The sequence below is a fragment of the Procambarus clarkii genome, chromosome 24 (genome assembly GCF_040958095.1).
Source record: "Procambarus clarkii isolate CNS0578487 chromosome 24, FALCON_Pclarkii_2.0, whole genome shotgun sequence".
NCBI lineage: Eukaryota > Metazoa > Arthropoda > Malacostraca > Decapoda > Cambaridae > Procambarus > Procambarus clarkii.
The window spans coordinates 10,930,595-10,956,591 of NC_091173.1; the positions used below are offsets into that span (position 1 = coordinate 10,930,595).

At 39.6% G+C, this 25,997-nt stretch overlaps 2 protein-coding genes across 6 annotated transcripts in view; both read left to right on the top strand.

Moving 5' to 3' along the window:
* The window catches only part of LOC138368178 (ATP-binding cassette sub-family G member 1-like), a 66,071-nt gene extending 57,783 nt beyond the window's left edge, over nucleotides 1-8,288 (top strand). For all 4 annotated transcript variants that reach the window (XM_069330607.1, XM_069330609.1, XM_069330610.1 and 1 more), the window contains exons 12-13: nucleotides 841-959; nucleotides 4,461-8,288. In XM_069330607.1, coding sequence (XP_069186708.1) covers nucleotides 841-959; nucleotides 4,461-4,686 — 345 coding nt within the window. In that variant the 3' untranslated portion in view covers nucleotides 4,687-8,288. The remainder of the gene's footprint in view (nucleotides 1-840; nucleotides 960-4,460) is intronic.
* A 4,171-nt stretch (nucleotides 8,289-12,459) lies between these two features.
* LOC123761724 (serine/threonine-protein kinase SIK2) overlaps nucleotides 12,460-25,997 on the top strand; it is a 161,382-nt gene continuing 147,844 nt past the window's right edge. Inside the window, exon 1 of one of the 2 annotated variants that reach the window (XM_069330613.1) lies at nucleotides 12,460-12,650. The gene's annotated coding sequence lies outside the window, so the exon portion shown is untranslated. The remainder of the gene's footprint in view (nucleotides 12,651-25,997) is intronic. The other variant, XM_069330615.1, reaches the window with a different exon arrangement.

The following is a 25,997-nucleotide window of genomic DNA, read 5'->3' on the forward strand; positions in this document are numbered from 1 at the left end:
CTTAGCCTATAGCTAAATTGATATTAGTTTTATAATAAAACTAAAATATATCGATAAATTGTAAAGTAACTCGGGATATTTTCAAATTTTGTATAAAATATCTATTGTTTAATAAAACAAAAATTCCTGATATTTAAAACTTGTGTATAGCAAATTGAACTTAAGAGACTCGGAATTTTAGGATGAAGTTTAATAGAAAAAAAGAATAAAGGGGGAGGTAAATGTAACAGCCCTAAAAGTGCAATTATGTACTATGTATGACAGTAAGGACATGTACTTGTTACACTTTAATATTAAACAGTTCTGTCAATTCGGAGGATGGGTTGACTTAATACAGCAATACCCTACAGTTTGAGGTCATCTTCCCTAATAGAAGCTTGCTTCTGAAAGGATAATGTTTCTTGTAAATTTTAATCGGGGGCAAATTTTTGGATGGAACTTTACAAAAGTTATTGTAATTGGAACCATTCCCACTGAAAAACTGTGCCTTGGAATTAATTATACCATCATGTGCAGTATCATTTTGAATTTGGAATACTGTAAAGCTTGGTAACTTGGATTCTGGTAAACCAAATCTCTGTACTCTGAATAAATTTTACCCATTTTGACCTTTAATCCAAATGGTAAGTTTGTTATAATGAATGCGTAACCTGACTAAAATTAAATGTTAAAGTTTTCAGAGTTCCTCGTGAAAGTTGATGAACTCGGTGTAGATGTGCTCTATATGATTAAGATTAGAGTAGACCATACTTGAACATGAGTAATGTTCACTTGATTAAAATTATTGTATTAAACTTCAATTAAATAAAATAGTTGAATGCCTTGTTTGTGTATTTTCAGGGTGCCGTTTTCCTTGGTCCCATCACGTCTATACCAGTCCTGCTGTTCTCTGGCTTCTTTGTGAACTTCTCAACCATTCCAATATACCTAAGATGGGTAACCTACATCTCCTACGTGAGGCAAGTAATCTGTAAATTAGTGTGTTTACCATAATTTCTTTTTCATTAAATACTTTGCCAAATACTAAACCTTTTGGTAAAAGTCTGCAGTAGTTGCCAAGGTGGTATTTTAGTAAATCTTAACAAATATGACTAATTTTATTTTTTACTGGCTTGCTCAGAAATGTGCAGTATTTTGACTATCCATCACTCACTGAAATACTCTTCAGATCCTTCAATTGTGACTTGAGTATACTTTCCTTGTTGCTGCTGAGGTTGCCCATGTGCTTGAGCCTCCCCTTTTTTGGGCTGTGTGGGGGGGGGGGGGGGGCACGGCAGTGACATTTACTTGTTTTTTTGTTCACTCCTCAATTCATCTCTTCTCGCTCATGGGGTGGGACAGCCAGTTCTCGAATTCAAGAAATACTAATTTTGAATTGATGTAAAAACCTTGCTTCAATGTACCCTTTCATCTTACCCGATATGTCCAAACCCTGACATGCCTGATACCCGAGATGTCCAAAATGCTGAGTGTTAGTGGCTTTGCATGAATGTAAAAATATTAGCTTAGGTAATCTCTCCAACCCATTGTACCTTCTTGTAAATAAGTTTGTTTATAATTATTGGATCATGATGGAAGATCAGGCTCTCTGATGGGCTTTTATGGTGGGCCCAGACCAAGCTTCATCTCGGGGGCTCTATTGATTTTCTCCCTTTCCCAGGCTCTTCACTGGTAGGATTGACCAAGGCCTACCTTGCCACCCCCAAAACTCTCCTTCACCCACTGCTCTATGATCCAAAATGGGGAATCCTCTAATGCCATCAGTTGGCACTTCCACCCATCCTTCCCTGTGTTTCCTGCCAGTAATGTCTCTTCTCCACCTCCCATCTTCATTATTCACTATGATCCTGTCTGACTCTTGGTCACATCTTCCTCCTCAACCGTTCCCTGTCTTTTGGCTTTCCCCAGCATATGGCTGTCTGGGCCAATGTCCATCTTCCTCCCAACTATCCTCATGTCACCTGCTCTTAATTCTCCCTTGCCACCTGAGAAAATGACACTCTCTCGGTACCTTGATGCTTCCACACCTGTCAGACACAAAACCCCGGTCCCTCTCTGGTAAGAAGGCACTAGTCTGATCTTTTTCATACATTTATTCCCATCTTCATATCAAAGAAGTCTGGTCTCGCTCTCGGAGTTGCCATCACCCTGATCCAGAGTACGGCAGCATTTCTCTTCAGCCAAACTCCTTCAACAACCCATCCCCGGGATCTGGACCCCGCCAGATCATGTGCACTCCTTGGCAAAAGTCTCTTGACCCAGCTATCCGATATTTCCCATACGCCCCAATTCGTGGTTTTATGCCAGGTTTTAATGAGCTGCAATTTTTGATTCTGCAGTTTTCATAACTTTCTTGAACATTGCATGGCTCTTCTTTTTTAATACTGTACTGCATTCATTTCCTTCTGTCCTCTACAGCACTTTCTGATAACTTTAATTTCACTTCTCCCTTGATCTGCAATGCTGTTACTTTTGTTCCCGTATTTCAGTCAAACGTATATTCTACTGCTGTGTGTACTTTTTAATTCATTTTGTTAGACAGGAAGCCTCTGCATACATATGCTTTACTTGTATAAATATTCCCTTTTCTCTTCCCCCCCCCCCCAGGTCGAACTAATGACCCTCCCCCTTCTCCCCCACCCCCTCCCCCTTCTCCCCCACCCCCTCCCCCTTCTCCCCCACCCCCTCCCCCTTTTTTTTTTTTTTTTTTTTTTTCCCATGAAACCGACACCACCTAGGCTAATGTTTTTTTCTCCAACTGCATTCTGTGGACTTCGTGGTAATCTTCATTCTTCAAGAATTCATCTCTAAACATTAATCTCTACAGATAGGTACCTTTCAACGATGATGGCATTCCCCCTTCGATATGAAGGTAGTGTTCTGAGCACTAATATTTCTAGTTGTCCTAAATGGTCTCTCATCTTCCATTTCCACTGGTATTATTTCTTCCCTTTGTTGACAATATCTGACAATATCTCTGCTGGGATGACTTCTTCTTCCCACAAATGCCAGCTTGCGGTCAATAAGTTGTTCTGGCCCATCAATCATGGCTTAGTTCTCTAAAACTGGAACTCTTGTCACTTTTACTTGAAGGCATGTTGTGGCTCTGGTAGTCACCTTTTGTGTAGTGATAATGCCAAACTCTTTGGGTTGAGCTTTACACCCATTTGTCTTTATTACCCAATGTCACTCGCCTTTGAGTTAAATACTCAAAGGGTCTTGCCATATTTAATCTTGTCCCATACTTCCTGGAGAGCTAATAGATGTGTGTGCACTCTGTACTAGTTTTGTCCCGTTTAAACTCTTATGGCTGTCCCACACATTCCTCTGCCTCTCCCTTGACCCGTTGTCATCTGCTTGGATGCCTTCCATATCCTGCAAGGGTGGTTATTTTGCAAGATTCGCTCTAGAATTCTTGTAATATCTTGAAAGACTCTGACCCATATGGTGAAGGCTGATTTCCATCCTTTTTTTGACGAGCCTTATCCTTTGTATATTTTTTCCTCGCTCACACACTTGATCTATTCCCAGATGGATCCATGCCTGCTGGCAGTGTTGGCTTCTAAGGTATTTCTTGAGCTGACCTGTGTGCTTGCTTCCACTGAAGTTAGCATCTTTACAGCAGAATTTTATGCAATTTGTCTGCTGTCAGATGCCGCTTCATTATCAACATTCCTTTGTCATTGAATCTCCCGGTGCCCTCATTGCTCTGAAGTCTTTTAACCCTTTTGCATCCCGTAGTGATAAAAATCTAATGCTGGATATTTGTCTAGCAGATACGATGAAACTCCAATTCTGGGTGGCTATACAGTATTCAAAGCCATATTAGTTGCTTCAAAGGAACTTGTAGATATGCCACTTTAGATGCCGACCATGCTTGTGAAGTTTCCTGAAAGGGGATTACTTATTCATGTTTCTACTCGGTCATTCATTCTACAATCTCTTATTGTAATCTTGGACCGTTGACATGGTCATTGTGCTAACATTACAGGTAACAAACTGCATACTCTTAACACTTCAGCAATCCAACCTCTCCTCGGGTACCTGACTATAAACATCCTGGGCTTGCCAGGCTCCCTCAGCCAGTTTTCACTTCTACCTGAACTAGGAAGAAACCATGGCAACTAGTAGAGCCTTGACAAAATACAGGAAGAATTGGTAAATTTTGAATACCTATACAAGGCTACCATCTTTATTTCAAATTCTCAATATTTATACAGTATTTAAAATGTTAGCTGTATGGTAGTTTTCCACAGTATTGAATAGATATTTTGATAAAAAATGTTGGTCTTGTCACTGAAGTGGACTGTTAACAAGTTCTTATTAGTTTGAACTTGGTCATATTGTAATGAAACCTTGAAGCACTGGCAGGTAAATATCGCACATAGCATGATGCAGTACTGAAGGTGCAAGTAATAAATATTAGTTTCATTAATTTACTGAACATTTATTTTTCACAGGTATGGATTTGAAGGAACGTTACTCAGCATATACGGGTTCGACAGAAAGCCTTTGCACTGCTCAGAGGCATACTGCCACTACAAATCGCCAAAAAAATTCCTTGAAGAAATGGACATAGCAGGGGCAGAGTTCTGGGTAGATTTTGTAGTCCTTTTTGCATTTTTCATCTTCTTGCGAACAGTAGGCTACTTTGTTCTGCGGTGGAAACTAAAGGCAGAACGTTAAGTTTTGACAATATAATGGTCCCCCAAGTTTAGTTGGTGAATGTTTGGAATGTTAAATACTGAACGTCAGTGTGAGCTGCTTGAAATGGACAAATGCTAGAAAACTTGAGTGGCCACTTTGGTGCCTGGTGTGATAAAAAAAAAAGGGGTTAGTGAACCACAAATGGAAAGTGTAGTCTTTCATTGTGCATTGTACGTGTTTTACGGTATGTGAAATTCTTCTGGAAAGTGTATACATTGGATGCAGCTATTTTTTCATAGTCTTCTCCTGTAGGCATTTCCCTGGACTCGAATAGCTTACAGGCAGAAGATTCTTGATCATGATTACATTAACAAGGTTGTAGTCTTCCAGGTGAAGGTTATAGCATGATGGTAGCATTATGAACTGCTGCATAGAGCTGCTAATGTCCCAGTTCTTAGAGTTGAAACAGTGCCAGGGAAATATACTTTCAATGATGCCAGTCATTAAAAGTATATTTTAAAGTTTAAATTTTTAAAGGAAAAGTACACTTGAGCTCCATTTTATGTTGATCCTCAGGGTGAAGGTGGTTTATTGTGGAGGAAAAGTGTTCTAATTATAGAAAGTGACGACGTTACCTTGGATCGGCTGAATTCTTCATTGAGAAGGCTTTCCACAAGAGGTACTCGACTACTGCCGACATGCATTTCGTAGCTTCCTTTGTGCGTGAATTGGCACCGTTTTATAATTTTAACGGTTGCAGTATTTGTTATAAAAATTGTTTTAAATCTTGACACATGTTCCTTGGCTCTGTTCAAAAATGTGATGCAGCAAGGCAAGTACTCTTAAAGAGTTGGGCATACTTATAACATCGGTTTACTTTATTTTGGTCATAGTTCTTGACAAACCTGCAAGAATCTTTGGGCCGGATGTGGAATAGACGAGGGTTCTGCCATGTAGTTATTCCTGGATTACTGTGACAACTTGTGGAGTAGTTTTACTTTATCTCCAAAGTAAAATTGTAAGCCTTGCACATCACTTTGTACATTAAAGAAATTTAGTTTTTAGTAGGGTGAATGTTGGAGGCATGTATATAATTATCATAATGAAGTTTAGCTTCAAAACACGCAAATTCCCAGCAAATTTTGGTTAATTTTTAACTACAGTTCAGTTAATTAAAAATTAAAATGTTAAGATACTGAATTTGGATTGCCGTGACTCCTAAATCTGGAAGGCACTAATGTAAATAAGCTTGTCTGTTGCCCTGTTAACATTACCCTTTCCAGGGTAATGTGTCAATCATTTATGGTTCCTTGACCAATATCATAAATTCAGCTGCTAGTCTGTTTGCTGGGTATTTGATTAAACTTGCCAATTTCCACAACTCGCCTTCTCATTCTTTGACTTCCATGAAATCAAATGACTGGGATATACTTATGTACAGTGAGATTGTATTGGTTTTTAATAAGTATATTTCATAAGGACTGTATCCTTTGTATACTAGTGTATAGAGGATGAATGGCATTGTAACTGTGATTTAATTCTTATAAAGATTTTTTTTTGGTAGGCAAACAGTTTATTGAACTCCCAGGGGTCATATAAACTTGTACAGTAATTAACACTTGTTTGTTGTGCCCTAATCACCAAGATTTAAAACATAAGATTTCAGAGTTATTTGACAAAATTCTTTTGCCTAGGACTTTCATGCAAACTAATAGGTTTGTTTTTGCAAACAAATTGGCAAACGTTTGCCAATTTGGTTTTAATTTGCCATATAACTTGTTTGGCTTAACATGCAGGAATAACGCTCGGATCACTATTTTGCTTATACCATATAATGAAATTTTACACATTCCACTTTTAGATTTTGTTGATGGCTCTAAATTGTGGCTTTCTAAAATTTTAAATTTACAATATAGAGTAAAAAAGAATGTCTATGAAGTTAATGTACACTAAGTATAATTCCTACAGATTACTACATAAACACTGAAATAATAATGATTGGCTTTGTCAACCTAAGGGCAATGTCTCTCAATATTGTAATGGTCGTCCAGCTACACGAAGTGTGGGTGGTTGTTGACTCTATGCATTGTGCCTCTTTAGTATAGTTAATGAGAAATCTCATGCAAACAACACAATCTCTGGGTCCATTATAATAATCTGATGGCTTTAAACAGATTTAAGCCAATAATGCTTTCCTAAGGCTCATTTTCCTTTTTGGACAGATTCCCCCTAGGAATACTAAAGTAGCCATGGCTTGGACATTTGATAATTTGCTAATAATAAATTGATTTTTGCACCTTTGCACAATATATACCATGTAAATAAATGTGCCTTTTTGAATTCTCTATTTATGGCAATGTCACTAAGACTGTCACAAAGCATAGTTTCTAGATATTAAGAGTAGATATAAATTTTAGATCTGGACAAATTCCTATTAGTACTTGATCATTTTTGTTGTAGAAAAAATTATTTAAAAATCTGTGCGAGAACTATAGGTTGAATAACTTTCAACCATGAAGAATGACCAGACTGACAATATTTTTAATGTTCTGAAACTTGAGCCTAAAGCTTCATTAGTAACAGCAGTAGGTTAGAGCAAACAAGAAGTCTTGTGATGGGGGTGGATTATTCTGTTGCAGCATATTAGTGAATTAATATACAGAATGTAATCCTTTAGCTGCAATGTGTGCAGCTATGTTTACAAAATTACTCATTCCAATTGCTTCTCCAAATCTGATGTTACATGTTTATTATAAATTTTAATGTAGCTTAAACTTCTGAATAAACGTTAGGTTTTGATACATTGGTCTTAGAATTTTGTGAAGTTATTTTGATGAACCGTGGGACGACAAATTAATGTATCTAGCATAATAATGAAAAGCAAATCTCCTGTACCAGGAATAAATGTCTGAATTGGGGTAAGATGTTGAGACTTGTGTAAGAGTTTTGTACAGGTTAATTTGTATTCGTATTTTCATAATATTCATAATTAACTGCTCGGTGCTTACCGAGGCTACGTCATAACTTGCCTGAACATTGGATTTGACAATTATGGCTGGATTTAGAAAATGGGTTATACATTAACCAGGTGCGTTGTAAACCCACAAGACACACGTAAGGGAAAGGGGGGGGGGGAGGTGATTTGTTTACAGAAAACTTGGAAGCAAATTTTGTCCATAAAAATTTTTGGCTTGTAATTCAAATAATAAGTTAAGGTATCTTCAGCTTGTATGCCAAGGTAGAGCTGCATACAGTATCTGCTCTCTCAACTTGTATCCTTTGGAACACTTGAGAAACACTAGATTTTTTATGAATTTTAATTTCTTGGCTACATAGATGGAGCAGTTTTTTGTAAATATTGATCGAATTTTAACTGTACAGTATTCGGCAGTAAAAAAAAAAAAAAAAAAAATTCCCCATATTTTATTGTTTTGTATAATTGGTATTTTAATGTCTTTCATGGACCAAGAATGAAAGTGTTTACTTTGTTGGGCACATAATTTTCTTGTACATATACATTGTCATGATCAGCAGCAGTATTTTTGTTAGCCATATCAAAGGTAAATGTGTACATTTGGCTGCTTGATACTTCTGTATGCAGTGCATTTACTACAATTAATAGAAATAAAAATAAATTCAAAGACTATTGTTTTAAGACCCAAATGTTAAGTTTGGTAAATTTTCACGTTTTTGAAGGTCAAATATAGAAACTATTGTTAAATTAGACTTGACTTTATTCTTATTGTCTGTTTAATTGAATTGGTCTTTATGGTAACTTTAATGCACTACTTGGAATTTCTGCCTCTTTGCCAGGAACAGTTGCCTAGTGCTCATCCTGGTCACCTCGTGTTGTATCGACCTCCAGTTTTTACTAGTGCTCTTGTCTTGACCGCTTTCTTAATCCAGAATTTTACTTTTACATTTTCTCTCTAAATTAAATTTTCTATTAGATTTAATTTAGTTAATTTTTCTTCATTAAATTTTTATTTAATTCTACTGAATTGCATGTTCACTTTCACAAACTGTGGTAGATGGTTGGAACAAGTGAGAAGGTGGAGACCAAAACAGTAGTTTCAAAGCATTACACGAGTGTTAGGAAGATGGGACGCCCCAAGCATAGCGCTCTTCCTTTTACGTTTGGGTAATTACATTATGTACAATACATTCTACTCTCCCTCCGCATCTCTTAAACTTGTTACTTGAGCCCATCCTTTTAGGGGATTTCTAACATGCAATTCCTATGGGGTGATAATCTGGGGCCAGATTCACGAAGCAGTTACGCAAGCACTTACAAACCTGTACGTCTTTCCTCGGTCTTTGGCAGCTTTGTTTACAATTATTAAACGGTTAATGAGCTCCAAAGCACCAGGAGGCTTTTTATAACAGTTGATTGGCAAGATTTCATGCTTGTAAACTGTTTAATAAATGTAACCAAACCCGTCAAAGATTGCAGAAAGATGTACATGTTTGTAAGTACTGTACTTGCGTAACTGCTTCATGAATCTAGCCCCTGGTCTTTTTAAATCAGTCCTCATTTTGACTTGCAGAATTTTGAAGAGCAGGCTCATAATTATTTAATAACCTAAAGTAATTGCTGAAGTGTAATTACAGGATGAGAGCTTTGTTCATGGTGTCCTGTCTTCCCAGCAGTGTAGGCACTTGGTAACAATCAGTCCAGTAACCTGAAAATCTCTAATCTGCAAGATTTTAGATTAAAGTTTTTCTTGGTATTTTTAACCAAAATTATATTTAGTTAGGTGTTTTAAGGTTAAGAAATCTGAATATTTGGCTACCTATGCTCATACAAATTACATTAAAACATTGAATTGATAAACAAAGCAAATGTAATATTATGACAAATAAGACAAAGAAAATACATGTACAGGCTGAACATTTGATTTCTCCAAAAATATAGGAATTTTTTCTTAAATCATGTGTGACTGGGTCAAGGAAGACTGGAATGGTATAGCAAAGCCACACTCGGCCATACCATTACAGATCCCCACACTCGCTACTGGCATCAGTGATTACTAACACCCACACACCACTTACCACCTATAGGGTGAACACAATCCAGTCATGATCTAATAGTGTGTGACTGTGGGTCATGAGGATATAGAGCCACCTCACTTGGAAACAGTCATTTTCACAGCAACACCATCCTACTGAATCCCTACACACTACTGTAGGGATAGGGATGTCTATCAATATTCTATCAATATTTGATAGAGACAAACCTCTCTATCTTCTATCTTCTAGCTTTGGCAGATTTAATGCCTCTAGCCTCTCTTAAGATATGGGCTCCATACAACCACTGCATATTCAAATTTGGGTCTCGCAAAACTCGTGAACAGTTTCTGTATTTCACCATCTATATATTTAAAAGCAATTCTAAAGTTAGAAAACATAACATATGTTAGTCACACTGTCTTTCGTGTTCCTCTGGTGACAGTCTAATATCCAGAACCACCCCTAGATCCTTCTTTGTCAGAGTTTTTTAATGCCTTTCCAAGTAATTTGTGATTGTGTCTAGTGTATTTTCTCCAATTCCACATTCCATAATGTGGGATTTCTTTATATTGAATTCCATTTACCAACTGTTGCTCCATACACTCATTTCTTCTAGGTCATCTTGAAGGACATGACAATAATTTAAGTCTCCTCCCTAGTAGCTTAGCATAATCAACAAACATGATTATATAATTCTGAAATTCCTTCCGGTAGATTGTTTGTGTAGACTATGAACATTACTGGTGAAAGAAATGAACCCTGTGGTACTTTGCTAGGAACACACACAGTCTGAAACTGTATGTTGCTTCTGATGACTGCCCTCATTTTTCAATAAAAAAAAGTTTGATCTAGGTTTGCAGTCTGCCTGTCATCCCTACAGCATGTTCCAGTTTGCAAAGCTACCTTTAGTGACATTGTCAAAACCCATTTTTTTTCCAGATCCAGATAAATGCAGGCAACCCCACCATCTCTTTCCTGTAGAATCTATGGCTATATCATAAATACTAAGTAGGTTTGCTACACAGGATCTCCCTTTTTGGAAACCTTACTGTCTGTTGTATATTTTTTCTCCAGGTACCTATCCATTTGGCTTAAAAAAATTCTAGTGTTTTGACTACCATGCTTGTCAATGATAAGGGTATACAATTTAGAGGTCTTCTATGCTACCATTTTTGTAGATTGGGGGAAGGTGTGTGTGTTTTATTTTTAATAAAATTAGGGATACACAGCAATGTGCTGCTGCCCTATTCTGTATGAGATATTACAGTGTAGATCAAAAACTAGCTATAAGTTCATCCAATATTCCCATCTCACAGGCTGGTTAGTCATACATGGAACCAAGGGAGAAAATATCAGCCTCAATACAAAAACAAATCAACTAAAAAATAAAAACAAATGACTAAATAGCAGGTGAGAACATAAAATGTAAGTGCGCATCAGCTATTAGCCCCCACTAGTAAAATCTGGGCACAACATAAGAATATCTTCCAATATTTCTGAGTGTATGAAATAATTTCAGAGCTCAAAGTACCTCATACCATTAGGTCTGAAGTCACTTATAACAGGGCAATCACAGATATAGTGTTGGAGAGTATGTCCCAGCTCTTGTTCACATAGTTAACAATTGGAATGTTCACCATTGGGAGAGTTATTACCTGTAGCCACCTGGCATAGATATCCCAGTCTAATTCTGGCAATTACAATATCACAGTCTAGTGGATGTTTTATGCTGCCCGTACATATAATTCTCCATTCTAAACATGCCATTGCTCTTTATACTTGTGCTTTCTAGTCTTTGTGTGTCAGCGACTGCTCTTCTGTGAAGGGTGAGATGGGGGTGTGGGGAGGGTGCGTGATGATGGGATCGCGGTAAACTGTGTTTGAGATGGAGAAGTTGTGTGGGAGGAGGCGGCAGGAATGATTGGTCTGGGGAAGAGTAGGGAAAGGTGTAGATGGGTGTAGGTGTATGAGTGTGCGTGTATGTGTGGATGTAGGTGTATGAGTGTGCGTGTATGTGTGGGTGTAGGTGTATGAGTGTGCGTGTATGTGAGGGTTTAGGTGTATGTATTCACCTAGTTGTTCTTGCGGGGGTTGGGCTCTGTTCTTTCGGCCTGCCTCTCAACTGTCAATCAACTGTAACTAACTACTAATTTATTTATTTTTTCCCACACACACATACACACACACAGACAGACACCCCAGGACGCAGCTGCTACATGTATATAGTTTAGATGTACAAGATGGAGAGAGTATGAAGATGTAACAATAATAATAATAATACTATTTAATCATAAGATAAGCACATTTATAAAACATAATACAGTCTGTTCACCCAGGTGAACAGGGGTTCCATACAAAATAGTCACAATACAATGTGTATTGAAGACAGCAACAGTGATGGAGAAAGACAAGGAGGAAGTTTGTGTGTGTTCTGGGCACTGGGTCGTCCCGGGCACCGCCGGGTAACCCACTACTAGGGTTATAACCCTATAGAACTACCTACCTGTGCAAGCTGTTAATGCTAAGACATTACTATAGTTTAAAATCCTGATAAAATTTACCTGAATTTACCTGGGGCTACTGAAACACTAATAGCCTCGACGAGGACAGGAAAACGGCGGCTTGTCAAAAAGTCGCCCCTCCCCCCCCATTTGCCCTGATTTTTTGACTATATGTCTAGCTTTTCTCGTTATTAATCTAAATGTTTCCCATAGTTAAAATAACAGTTTGTTTTATTTGTGTTAATTTTTATGTTTCATTTGTAAGTGTGTGCAAGTATGTTAAATTGAGCATTAGTAAATGTATATACTTTGTGTGTGTAAAGTTTTCCCGCGCGTTTTGGTGAGGGCGCGCGCGCACCCGCCAAGGACAGAGACGGGCGAGACTTCGCCCAGGGCGGGTGTGTGAGGGGTGCGCTCGTCAGGCGCCCCTCTCACTGTGTCTGGCTATTTCCTTCAGTTACCCCACTGTACTTAACTTCCCTCGTCCATCTGGTAAGTGAAACTTTTCCATGATGTGTCTGTACAAGATAGGTGTGACGCGGGTTGTTATGCCCACAGATAAGGTCTTTATTTGTCGATGTTAACAAGCATTTACCAGTCTTCTGACCATTTGTGGAGTTCATGTAGATCTCTCTCTGTAAGGCTTCAATATCATTTTCATTTCCCACTTTACCATGAATATTTGTCATCTGCAAAATTGATCCCGTGGCTTGTAATATTCTCATCTGTCATTTGATGTACTGTATGTTTAACACTTCTCTAACCCTGTCCATGGAGGACAGAAGAAAATGTATATATGCTGGTTAGCATTGTAAATGTGTGGCCACGTCTGTGGTAGAAAATAATAAAAAAAAAAAAAAAAAAAAAAAATTGATGTATATGAGGAAAAAGGGTTGGTCCTAAAATGGACCTCCTAGGTGGTAACGCACTAACTACATTTCTCCAATCACGTTCATTCCCATTTAGTACGACCTTTCGATGTCTTGGTTTTAACCACTGTTTTATCAATTGTAGTATTCTGCCATTTATTCCATGTACCTGTAATTTCCTTGCCAGTCTTTCATTTGGTACGTTTTCAAAGGATTTGATAAAATCCAGGTATACTACATAACCTTTTGAGTAACTTGTTACTGTTTCCCAAAATGTGAGCAGGTTTGTAAGGTAGGATCTGTTTATAACAAACCCATGTTGCGTCCATTTTACAAGAATGTTCGCTAAAAGATGATGAATGATTCCATCCCTTGGAATTCTCTCCATGAGCTTACAGATGTGGAATATGAAGCTGATAGGTTGGTAGTTTCCTGTTATGCTTTTTCTGCCGTTTTTTTAATAGGTGTGACATTTGCATATTTCCTATCTAGGGATTGGAAATATGCAATTGATTGTTAAAACCCATGAAACAGCCTACATACATATATATATACATATATGTATGTATATATATATATGTATACATATATTATTAAATATGACCGAAAAAGTAAGATTAATAATTATAACACGAATTTTCTCAATCTTTCGTACATTTCTTTTCACTGTTGGTGGTAATTCAAAAATCAATTCTCCAAAATTCATTTTTATTTCTAGTCTGACGCGACACTTGAGCACGTTTCGTAAAACTTATTACATTTTCAAAGACTTTAGTTTACACAAACACAACTGAATAGAACTTGCACATCTCCGATTTGTTTATATCTACATTTGAGTGAGGTGGATGGGGTGAGGTGGTATTAATAGGGTATTAATTTCATCAACACAAGACAGAACACGAAACAATGGGTATTGAATGGAAGTGATTGCAGAAAGCCTATTGGTCCATATTTCTTGATGCTTCTATATTGGAGCGGAGTCTTGAGGTGGGTAGAATATAGTTGTGCATTAATTGGCTGTTGATTGCTGGTGTTGACTTTTTAATGTGTAGTGCCTCGCAAACGTCAAGCCGCCTGCTATCGCTGTATCTATCGATGATTTCTGTGTTGTTTACTAGGATTTCTTTGGCGATGGTTTGGTTGTAGGAAGAGATTATATGTTCCTTAATGGAGCCCTGTTGCTTATGCATCGTTAAACGCCTAGAAAGAGATGTTGTTGTCTTGCCTATATACTGGGTTTTTTGGAGCTTACAGTCCCCAAGAGGGCATTTGAAGGCATAGACGACGTTGGTCTCTTTTAAAGCGTTCTGCTTTGTGTCTGGAGAGTTTCTCATGAGTAGGCTGGTCGTTTTTCTGGTTTCATAGTAAATCGTCAGTTGTATCCTCTGATTTTTGTCTGTAGGGATAACGTTTCTATTAACAATATCTTTCAGGACCCTTTCCTCCGTTTTATGAGCTGTGGAAAAGAAGTTCCTGTAAAATAGTCTAATAGGGGGTATAGGTGTTGTGTTAGTTGTCTCTTCAGAGGTTGCATGGCGTTTCACTTTCCTTTTTATGATGTCTTCGACGAAACCATTGGAGAATATATTATATATATATATATATATATATATATATATATATATATATATATATATATATATATATATATATATGTCGTACCTAGTAGCCAGAACGCACTTCTCAGCCTAATATGCAAGGCCCAATTTGCCTAATAAGCCAAGTTTTCATGAATTAATGTTTTTTCGACTACCTAACCTACCTAACCTAACCTAACCTAACTTTTTCGGCTACCTAACCTAACCTAACCTATAAAGATTGGTTAGGTTAGGTTAGGTTAGGTAGGGTTGGTTAGGTTCGGTCATATATCTACGTTAATTTTAACTCCAATAAAAAAAAATTGACCTCATACATAATGAAATGGGTAGCTTTATCATTTCATAAGCAAAAAATTAGAGAAAATATATTAATTCAGGAAAAATTGGCTTATTAGGCAAGTCGGGCCTTGCATAGTAGGCTGAGAAGTGCGTTCTGGCTACTAGGTACGACATATATATATATATATATATATATATATATATATATATATACACATATATATATATATTATAATATAATATATATAATATTATAATATATATTATAATATATATTATAATATATATTATAATATTATAATATATATTGAATGATTCCTTCTGAAGATGTATTAATATACGAAAGTACTTAAGGAAATTCCTGTTTCAATTCGTCCTCCGTGGTCTGATGCTGTCACATTTTTCATCACGTTAATTTTCGTGATTTACACACACACACACACACATATAGATATATATAATATAAAATATAATCTATCCTACACCCATCATAGAAATAATACCACAAATATAAGTATAGTCTGCAATTATTGTATTGTTGAAAACCGCCGAGCGTCCCACTGACATCGGCAGGTCCTTACAGCACCCCCACAGCCAGCCAAGTGAATGAATCTGCAGCGCGCGTTTTCTATCCAACCGCCAGCGTTCCAATAATATTCATTTTAAAATCTTATTTGCACTTTATGTATTCCTTTGTCTCATTGAGTTTCAAACGGGTTTCTTATATTTAACATTTACTTTTTCACATATTTTTGCAATCATTGAATGTACATGAGACGATTTTTAATCTTTAATTGAACTAATGTTTATATTCTTTTAGAAGGGAACATCCTCACACTAACGATGCACTGCACATGTGCAGACCTAGGGCCAGATTCACGAAGCGGTTACTCAAGCGCTTACGAACGTGTACATCTTTCCTCAATCTTTGACGGCTTTGGTTACATTTATTAAACAGTTTACAAGCCTGAAAACTTCCCAGTCAACTGTTGTTATTGTTATAAACAGCCGCCTGGTGCCTCGGAGCTCATTAACTGTTTAATAATTGTAAACAAAGCCGCCAAAGATTGAGAAGATGTACAGGTTCGTAAGTGCTTGCGTAACTGCTTCGTGAATCTGGCCCCTAGCCACTGCGCTGAATTCAAATGCCTTTCCCTTACAAAGATACACAGTTATCAACACTAACACATTCTTTCAAGAAGGACCCCTTCCTTCCCTTCCTTATGCTGAGGATGTGTTGGGGTGACTGAGAATAATAATAATAATTCATTGTGTCAGGGGACAGGAAACCAGAGTGTATTCATACACGTTAGGCTTATATCGAGCCCCCCCCCCACCAAGGTCGAATTACTGACCCCACCCAGGATGGAACCCCACAACAAACTGACCAACTCCTGTGTACCTACTTATTGCTAGATGTACAGACCATTACGTGAAACGAAATGTGCCTAGCCATTTCTGTCCCACCCAGGATTCGAACTCAGAATTCTCGATTGTGCATCGAGAATGAACCTGACTATAGTACCGGGCAACCCGTCCTTTAAACAAAGACCCAGAGTCCATTCTATGCACTCGCCAACCCCCCCCCTGTTTATGAATGGAAAAACGGTTTACAAAACTCACACACCAGCCCGTCCTTCAAACAAAGACCCAAAAGTGATTCCAGCCAATCGCCAAACCCCCTATTTTTGAATGAAAAACAGGTTATACAAGACTCGCAACTGATTTCGTACGAACACTTCCGGAACAAGTGCTTCACTGACGAATTTTGTTCGAACCACAACGCTATAAATGCTTCACCCACGCACTACAACACCAGGTTTAGGTTCGCCAACAGAACCTAAACACCTAACCTTACCCCTGCCTATATATGCACAATATGCTAATATATTATAATATTAATTTATATTTGAGAAAATTCCAGTTTTGAATGAACAGCATGTAAACATTTATGAATGCGCCAGTGGGGTCGACCGCTGGATGTAATAGACTTGAGTCGAGGACGGGTTGCACACACACAACCCGTCCTCGACTTAAGTCCTTTCCATCCAGCAGTCGATCCCACAGACGCATTCACAAATTTTAAAATGCTTTTCATTCAAAATGAGTTTCTCAAATATAAATTAATATTATAATAGTATATTGTGTATATATAGACAGAGGTTAGGTGTTTTGGCTCTGTTGGCCATTATTTATATTTGTGAAGCATTTGAAGCGTGGGTGAAGCATTTACAGCGTTGAGATTCGAACAAATTTCGTCAGTGACGCACAATAGGTACCTGGGAGTTAAAAGCTTTTACGGGCTGCTTCCTGGGGGGTGTTAAAATTTACAATGTAATTTAATAAAAACAAATGTAAAAATTTATTGCGTCTGTGGGGTCGACTGCTGGATGTAATGGACTCGAGTCGAGGACGGGTTGGCCCTACCGGATGTGTTGAGCGAGTCGGAGGACATGTTGATACAAGAAAGTGACAAGATACAAGAAATATAATTTGTTGTATCTTGCCACTCTCGGAGAATTTCTCTGATACAAGAAAGTGGCAAGACAAAGGTGAGAAAGGTGTGGGTGGCGAGGAAGAGCTTGGCAGTGAGAGCAGTCTCCCGTACACACACACACACACACACACACACACACACACACACACACACACACACACAGAGGAAAGTGTTACAACCGGTGCTTGTATTCTCCCAAGATCTTTTGAGCAGCAGGTGTAGGGTTGGGACCAGACTGACACACACCCGCAGGGACCATCACATTGATCTCTCCTCCGCCCACTGCTCCACCCACCTCATCCTACATGCCACCACCCCAAAACACCACCTTACCAACCTCGCCTAAATATCTTGGGGTATTTCCTTAACGCGCGAGTTGACATATGGTTTGTTACTGCGCATGCGCCGTAATTGACGCATGCGCACTTCGCATGACACATTGACATTTTGCAATGAGGGCACCGCATCGGTCAGCGGAGCCCACGCACTGCGCTCTGCCGGTTAAAACCTTCCGTTGTTTAAATCATTATTTCTTGTATTCCCGTATTGAAATGTGGGTGGTGGTCTCCGTAGACTGCTGGCTTACCTGTTATGATCTTTCGACTCTCTTCAACCTTTTAGTCCTTGAGTACATCCTCGTAATGTAGCCAGAGTTTGCAAGCACTGAACACGTTAACCTGCATGACTAACTATCCTGCGAGATGGGGATCTGTACATCTCATATCTGGTTCTTCACACAAATTGTGTAACCATTCATATTGTCTATAGATGCAAAAATCCTCGTTTTCTATGCTTGGGTTAAGTTAGGTGAGGGGTGACTTAGGTCAGGTAAGGTGGACTTTGTAGGTTGTGGCAAATCGGGAGAACTGTCTCCATGTATACAGTTGTAGCTAGTGCGTGTGTATTCCTCAATACAAAATAGGTGTATGTAGTAAACCTGTATAATTCTCCCCCTGTATCTGAAATAGATACTTTTGTCATATCCTGTGTTCCCGCAATGTTAATGAATGCAAGTTAACTGTTAAGAATGTTATCTTTTATAGCGTGGACGTTATACTGCAACATTCAGGGTCAACACATCTCTTGGCTATAATGTCAAGGGTCGAAACATAGCCGTACCAAGTGGAGAGAGGTTAGCTGCATCATATTTGCTCCTCCCACGCACTTGTTGCATCATTTTGATTCTCCCACACACACTCCCACATACTTGAGAAACTATATTTGACCCAACAATAGTTGCATCACATTTGACATTGCCATACTCGTTGCATCGCACTTTGCCGGGGTGGGAACATACCCCACACACGTGTGGCGTTATGGCATATGGCTCCACCTTCTCACACTTCTCCATGAATCATATTTGAGTCTCCCGACAACACTAGTGAGGACCATCTGGAATTGTCAGCTAGCAACAGTAGTGAAGGGAGGCAGGTATGAGATAGTCAGCATCAACAGTAGTCAGAGGAGACAGGTGTAGACAGCCAGCAACAGTAGGGAAAGGAGACTGACATTTATTGTGTAAATATTGAGTTCCAACACAATCTTTAACCCCTCTCTGCTCTACAACCCCTCCACGCCATCTCCCTCCTCAACCTCTTGTTTTATCCATTATTCCCGATACATGTTACCTTTGGTGTGGCTTTAATGCTCTGTAAATGTTATGGGAATATAAGACTATTGTTAGCGCTAGCGGGGTATAACATCAATGAAGATCAATGCTCAGAATTCGACGGTCGACGTTCCTGACGCATCATACAAGACGCCGGGAATCGATCGCTCTAAGAGAGTGACACTTGCCGTCTTTATTTTGCAAGTCAAATAACACTGAATGAAACGCATAATTTGTTAATGATTTTAATATATATACACATACACAACAATAATTATGAAAACACTGATCCAAGTATACGGAAAAACCACTTTGACCAATACAAATTGGATTGACGCGTTTTCGGCCGTGTGGCCGTCATCAGAATTAAGTCAGAGTTTGAGCAGAGAGAAGAGGTCACCTGACCCACAGGTGGCCACCCCCCCCCCCAAGGGTCAACCCCCTCCCCAAGGGAGAACAGGCCACCAGATGACCAGAGGGAGGGTAAACCTCTCCCTGTCTCACGGAAATAATAGTATACAAGTATAAAAGACAAGTGAACTATTTAAAAACTAAACGACTATTTCTTTTGTTTTTCATAACGAAATCGTCAATGAAATATAAAGAATATCAACAAAAATAGAGGATTAGAATATTATCCTTGAAATGTTGTTGGTTCCGTAGAAAACGGGCCAATTGGATGATAAACTAAGGTAAATCATTTTTTTTTCTCGATTTAGCTTAGCATATCCATCCAAAAGGTTCACCCTCAAACCTCTATACCAAAACAGAGAAGCAAATGTGGAAAATAGGACTGGTTTAATAGAAATAACGAGAGGGCCAGACTACACAACTGGAACAGATACAAGGAGAGACCAAACACTCAAGCATACCTGTCTTACAACCCAACAAAGAACTACACAGCACTGAGAAGAAAGAAAAATTATTGAGAGGTAATAGCAGACAAATGTGGTACAGAACCCGGCCTCTATAAATCCATAACAAACAATGAAAGGCAACATGCAAAGTTTACAATTGCGAGGCTGCCTCACAGCGAGACAGCCACGCAGCCTGCCTCACAGAGACAGAGAAGAAACTGTGTGAAACATTCTGCAAAAATTTGAAGTGTCTTTGTACGGGATTGGATTTTCAGCAAACCAGCCTAAATATCAACTTTTGAACGGAAATATCAACATATATAAACGTGTCTAGAGAAGAAGTTAAGAAAAAACTTCTCAGGGAGCTAGAGAGAAATAAAGCCGTCGCATCAGTCGAAGCCTCACCTTGCGTACTTAGGGAATGTGTCCGAGATTGGCGCCCTACTGCAGCTTTTCTTCCAAAAGCACTTAGAGAGACCTTAGCTGACATATGGAAAAAGGCAAACAGTTTGTCTATAAGAATGGCTACATAGAAATTCTCTAAACTATATACATGTAGCATTGACAAGTGTGGTAGTAGGAGCAAAGGGCCAAAACATTATCAGCAAATGGACAGAGTACTAAGTAACGGCCCGGAGGTTTAAAGGAGCCTATGCTACGCTACCAAATTTCAGAACCGCATTTAAATATATGGAGAGAGAGAGGAAACTATTCGCGCAGTTTGTTAGACCCAAATTGGAATATGGAGCAGTGGTAAGGTAGCCTCGTCTCAAGAAGCACATCAACCAGATAGGAGTGTAAATACATGGTACTGAACGGCTTCCGGAACTATAGAACATGTGTGAGGAGAGGCTCTGTAGGGGGATAAACATGCCTGGGCTGGACGAGCCCTAAACGCTGTGTGTGCTAGTAGCTTTACAAGAATGTATAACTTGAAGTCTCTGTACTTTAATAAACCCAATGTATTTTCTTGTATATAAATAAATAAGAGGGAAAGAGGCGATATGATCACTACGTATAAAATAATGACAGGAATCTGCAAAATAGACACGGACAATTTGTTGAAACCCGCAACTTGAGGAACAAGAGGTCAAACATTCAAGCTAAGGAAACAACCATGCCGAGAAAATATAAGGAAATATTTTTGTGCATACTTAGTGGTAGAACACTGGAATAACCTCAGTGAGAGGACGGTGGATGCCAAAACCACAAATACTTTCAAAGTGTCGTATGACAAAGATTACTGGGAAGACGGGACTACTTAGGTAATTACATACCTTGAGGCTACCTTGAGGTGCTTTCGGGGCTTAGTGTCCCTGCGGCCCGGTCGTCGACCAGGCCTCCTGGTTGCTGGACTGATCAACCAGGCTGTTAGACGCGGCTGCTCGCAGCCTGACGTATGAGTCACAGCCTGGTTGATCAGGTATCATACACACACTCGCGACTTTAGTGAGACCAGAGTTGGAATATGCAGTGGTTGTATGGTGCTCATATCATAACACATTGTTGAATATTAAGCTAGAAAAAGTGCAAAGACATGCAACTAAATGACTTCCAGAACTAAAAAACAAGTTAAGAGAGGCTAGAGGCATTAATATACCAAAGCTGAAAGATTAAAGAAAAAGGTGATATGATCACTACGTACAAAATGGTAACACAACAAAATTGACAGTGAAGAATTCTCGATAATTGCAATTTCAAGAACAGGAGGACATTGGTTCAAATAAAGGAAAGAAAGCTGGGGGAAAAAATTAAAGTTTTCTTTACCAAACAGAATGGTAGACAGTTGGCAGAAGTTAAGTGAGGTGGTGGTGGAGGACAAACCCGTCTAGTTTCAAAACGTTATATGACAAAGTGCTGGGAATTAAGACGGGACACCACGAGCGTAGCTCGCATCCTGTAACTACACTTAGGTAACACACACACACACACACACACACACACACACACACACACACACACACACACACACACACACACACACACACACACACACACAAAAAGAGCTACGAGGAGAGGTTGGAAGCATTAAACATGCCAAAACTAGAAGACAGAAGAAAAAGAGGTGATATGATCACTACATACAAAATAGTAACAGGAATTGATAAAATCGACAGGGAAGATTTCCTGAGACCTGGCACTTCAAGAACAAGAGGTCATAGATTTAAACTAGCTAAACACAGATGCCGAAGAAATATAAGAAAATTCACCTTCGCAAATAGTGGTAGACGGTTGGAACAAGTTAAGTGAGAAGGTGGTGGAGGCCAAGACCGTCAGTAGTTTCAAAGCGTTATATGACAAAGAGTGCTGGGAAGACGGGACACCACGAGCGTAGCTCTCATCCTGTAACTACACTTAGGTAATTACACACACACACACTCAGTTGTGTGTGTGTGTTCTCTGAAGTGTCCAGTTGATTGACAGTTGAGAGGCGGGACTAAAGAGCCAAAGCGGGACCAAGGAACCAACGCACAACTAGGCGAGTACACCAACACACAGGTCATGGTGGCCGAGCGGACAAGACTCCGGAGACACAGTCCAAAGGACCATTTATTTGTAGGACTCCTCAACCACTACAGTCATTAACTGTTAGAATTGACTTGATACTTAAACCTGTGTAGGTTAGGCAAGGGGATCTAGATCTATACATACACTTAGTGCTTTAACCTGTGTAGGTTAGGCAAGGGGATCTAGATCTATACATACACTTAGTGCTTTAACCTGTGTAGGTTAGGCAAGGGGATCTAGATCTATACATACAGTGCTTTAACCTGTGTAGGTTAGGTGTGCCTTCCAAGGTTTACACCCACAGATATTATAGACAATTCTTCTCATTCTTGTTACTGGTAATTAGTCCTGGTCAAATTGACCCTCATACAAATGTCCTGTATGAGAGGACAGCAGTTTGTTGCTACTATGATCAGGGGAAGTAGAATCCAGAGGGAGGGGGAGAGGGGCAATGAGCACAGCTCAGGGGGACGCCGGGAGACGTCCAAACAGAGTTTACCCTTCACAAATCCGTTCCTTTCCCACTGCTGTCCACCCACTGCTGTTTGCCCAGAGGTGGGTGGACAGGGACTTGTACATCTGATAATCGTTCATCTGTTTGGACAAAAGTTGTAAGTTAAAGACTAGTTTGATGGGAGGGTGATGTTCCTCTTCCTTTTGCCCTCAGTCTTATCTATCTGGTTCATCCGGCTTGATTATTACAATAAAGTCGATTGTGATAATGGACTTGATAATGGTCCAGGACGGATCGAAACTTCGTAGTTTCTTCATCTTCTGGTGTGTGGTCTGGTCATCAGATGGCGCTATTAATGCTCTAGGGAGAAATAACAGCCGTTGTAGCATAGCTCTACACTTAGGTGTAGTGTTCAATTTAAGTGAACACTGTAGTGTTCAGTGTTCACTTAGTGAATGTTCAAATTGCCATTCTACTTCTAATTTTACGAGATCACTCGTATAGCTAAATTACTCGTCAAGGGAGTCTGTGTCATCGGGAGAATGGCCCCCCAAAAAGGGGTCCCCCCCCCCAAAAAAAAAAAAAAACACACAGAAGGAAATCAGCGTATACAAAGGGACCAAAAATGAGTATACGGAAACTAGGAGTGGCGGAGAGGCAGTATACCTGGAGCATACCTGGAGAGGGTTCTGGGAGTTCTACTACTCCCCGAGACCGGCCTTATAACAATGACATTGCATAGAGAGCCAAGTCCCAGCCAAGACTGTTCCAGAGCCACATGGGAGAGATAATGAGTGTGAACGAGCAGGTTGTCAGGCTTGACAAAAGGGGTGGGAGGACATGCAGAGGAATGCGAGAAACTTAACAGAAACCTCCAAGAAGTATTCAAGCTGGAACCTGACTTTTTACTAGAGCTTAGGGACCCAAAACCAGACGCGCACTTCTACAGCAAAGCGTCACGGAAATGACAGTGACACCTATAGAGGTGAAATAAACAACTATAGGAACTGTATGTGGCAAAAGCTGGAAGACGAGACAAAATATCAGCAGTGATACTGAGAGAGGCAGCTAAAGCACTGTGCGGGTACTCTTGCTGTAATATTTAATTCCTCTCTAGAAGAGGAACAACCTCCTGACCACTGGAAACGGACTAACGTGGCGCCAACCCACAAGAAAGGGTGATAATTCAGAAACCGTTAAACTGTCGACTAATGTCAATAACAAATATCCCCTATACGTTACTAGAGAGACTTATCCTAAGCAGGTTAATATAATACTTAAAACAGATAAATTTGATCTCGAAACACCAGCACGAATTTAGTTCAGGAAAATCCTGTTTGACAAACTTGCTGGAGTTCTATAATAAGATGACAAAAATGAAACGAGAGAGAAGGATAGGTAGACTGCATATTCCTTGATTGTCAGAAAGAATTTGATACTATCTGAATTTGATACAAGAGACTACTCAAGCGATAATGGAGGCTCGTGTATTGGGAATGTCCCAGGATGGCTCAGAGTACTTTTCAAGAAGTAAGTTTCAAAGAATTACAGTAAGAGTAGAGACAATAGAGCGGAGAGGTGAGATAAGTGGAGTACCACAAGGGTCGGTTCTAGAGTCCATCCTGTTTCTAATGTCAGTGACCTGACAGGAAATCAGTTCCTTCATATTAACGTTTGCAGACGAAGCAAAACTAGTGAGAAGAGTTAGGACAGATTGCAATACATTACAAACGTAACTGGACATACTCCAGAAGTGGTCGGGAAAATGGCTACTAGAATTTCACAAAGCCAAAGGCAAAGTTACGACGTTTGGAACAGGAGTGCGAAGACCAGTGCAGCAATATAGAATGAAGGGAAGACAGATTCTTCAATTATAAAAAGAGAAAGAACTGGCAATAGATATAATGGGAGTTTCCGGCATCAAATTTGGGGTTATCTTCTTGACGTTATCTTGAGATGATTTCGGGGCTTAGTTCCCCGCGGCCCGGTCCTCGACCAGGCCTCCACCCCCAGGAAGCAGCCCGTAGCAACTGTCTAACTCACAGGTACCTAATTATTACTAGGTAACAGAGTGTCCGGGGTTAACCCCGGGGTTAACAATACCAACAGCTGCATATGGCATACTGGCCAACGTCCGTGTATCCTTCAGAAACTTGGACAATGGAGCTTTCTGGACCCTTGCATATAGCGAAGGTGAGACCCGCTCATGAATATGCAGCCCAAGCATGGGATGGAAACCTGAAAAAGAAGGATACACTACAAAGGTCCAAAGACATGCAACAAGTCTCAAATTTGACCTGAAGGGATTGAGTTATGAGGAAAGGCTGAGAGAACCTTATGATACCTTATCATACTGAAGGAAAGGAGAGTTACAGGGAACATGATAATAAAATATAAATATTCTAAGGGATATTGACAAGGTAAAAAAGCGGCATTGTTCAGAGCTAGGAACAGCAGAATGAAGAGTCATAGATGGAAGCTACAGACGCAAATGAGTCATAGAGACATCAGGAAGAACTATTTTAGGTTAGCGCTCTTAATAAGTGGAACACTTTAGACGAAGAAGTTGTTGAAGTTAATTAAATTCGAAATTTTCAATGTAAACATAAGAGCGTGATCAATATTAATCTAAAAACGTTCGGAAGGCGGGACTACGAGCCTTCGTCGAACCTCCAAGCACATCTAAAGTGTGTGTGCGCGCGCGCACACACACACACACACACACACACACACACACACACACACACACACACACACACACAGGTGGAGCCGGTGGCTGTCTGGATAGCACGCTGGACACGTAATCCTGTGGCCCAGATTCGATTTCCGACGCCGGCGAGAAACGATGGGCAGAGTTTTTTTCACCCTGATGCCCCTGTTACCTAGCAGTAAATAGGTACCTGGGAGTTAGTCAGCTGTCACGGGCTGCTTCCTGTGTGTGTGTGTGTGTGTGTGTGTGTGTGTGTGTGTGTGTGTGTGTGTGTGTGTGTGTGTACTCACCTAGTTGTGCTTGCGGGGGTTGAGCTCTGGCTCTTTGGTCCCGCCTCTCAACCGTCAATCAACAGGTGTACAGGTTCCTGAGCCTATTGGGCTCTATCATATCTACACTTGAAACTGTGTATGGAGTCAGCCTCCACCACATCACTGCCTAATGCATTCCATTTGTCA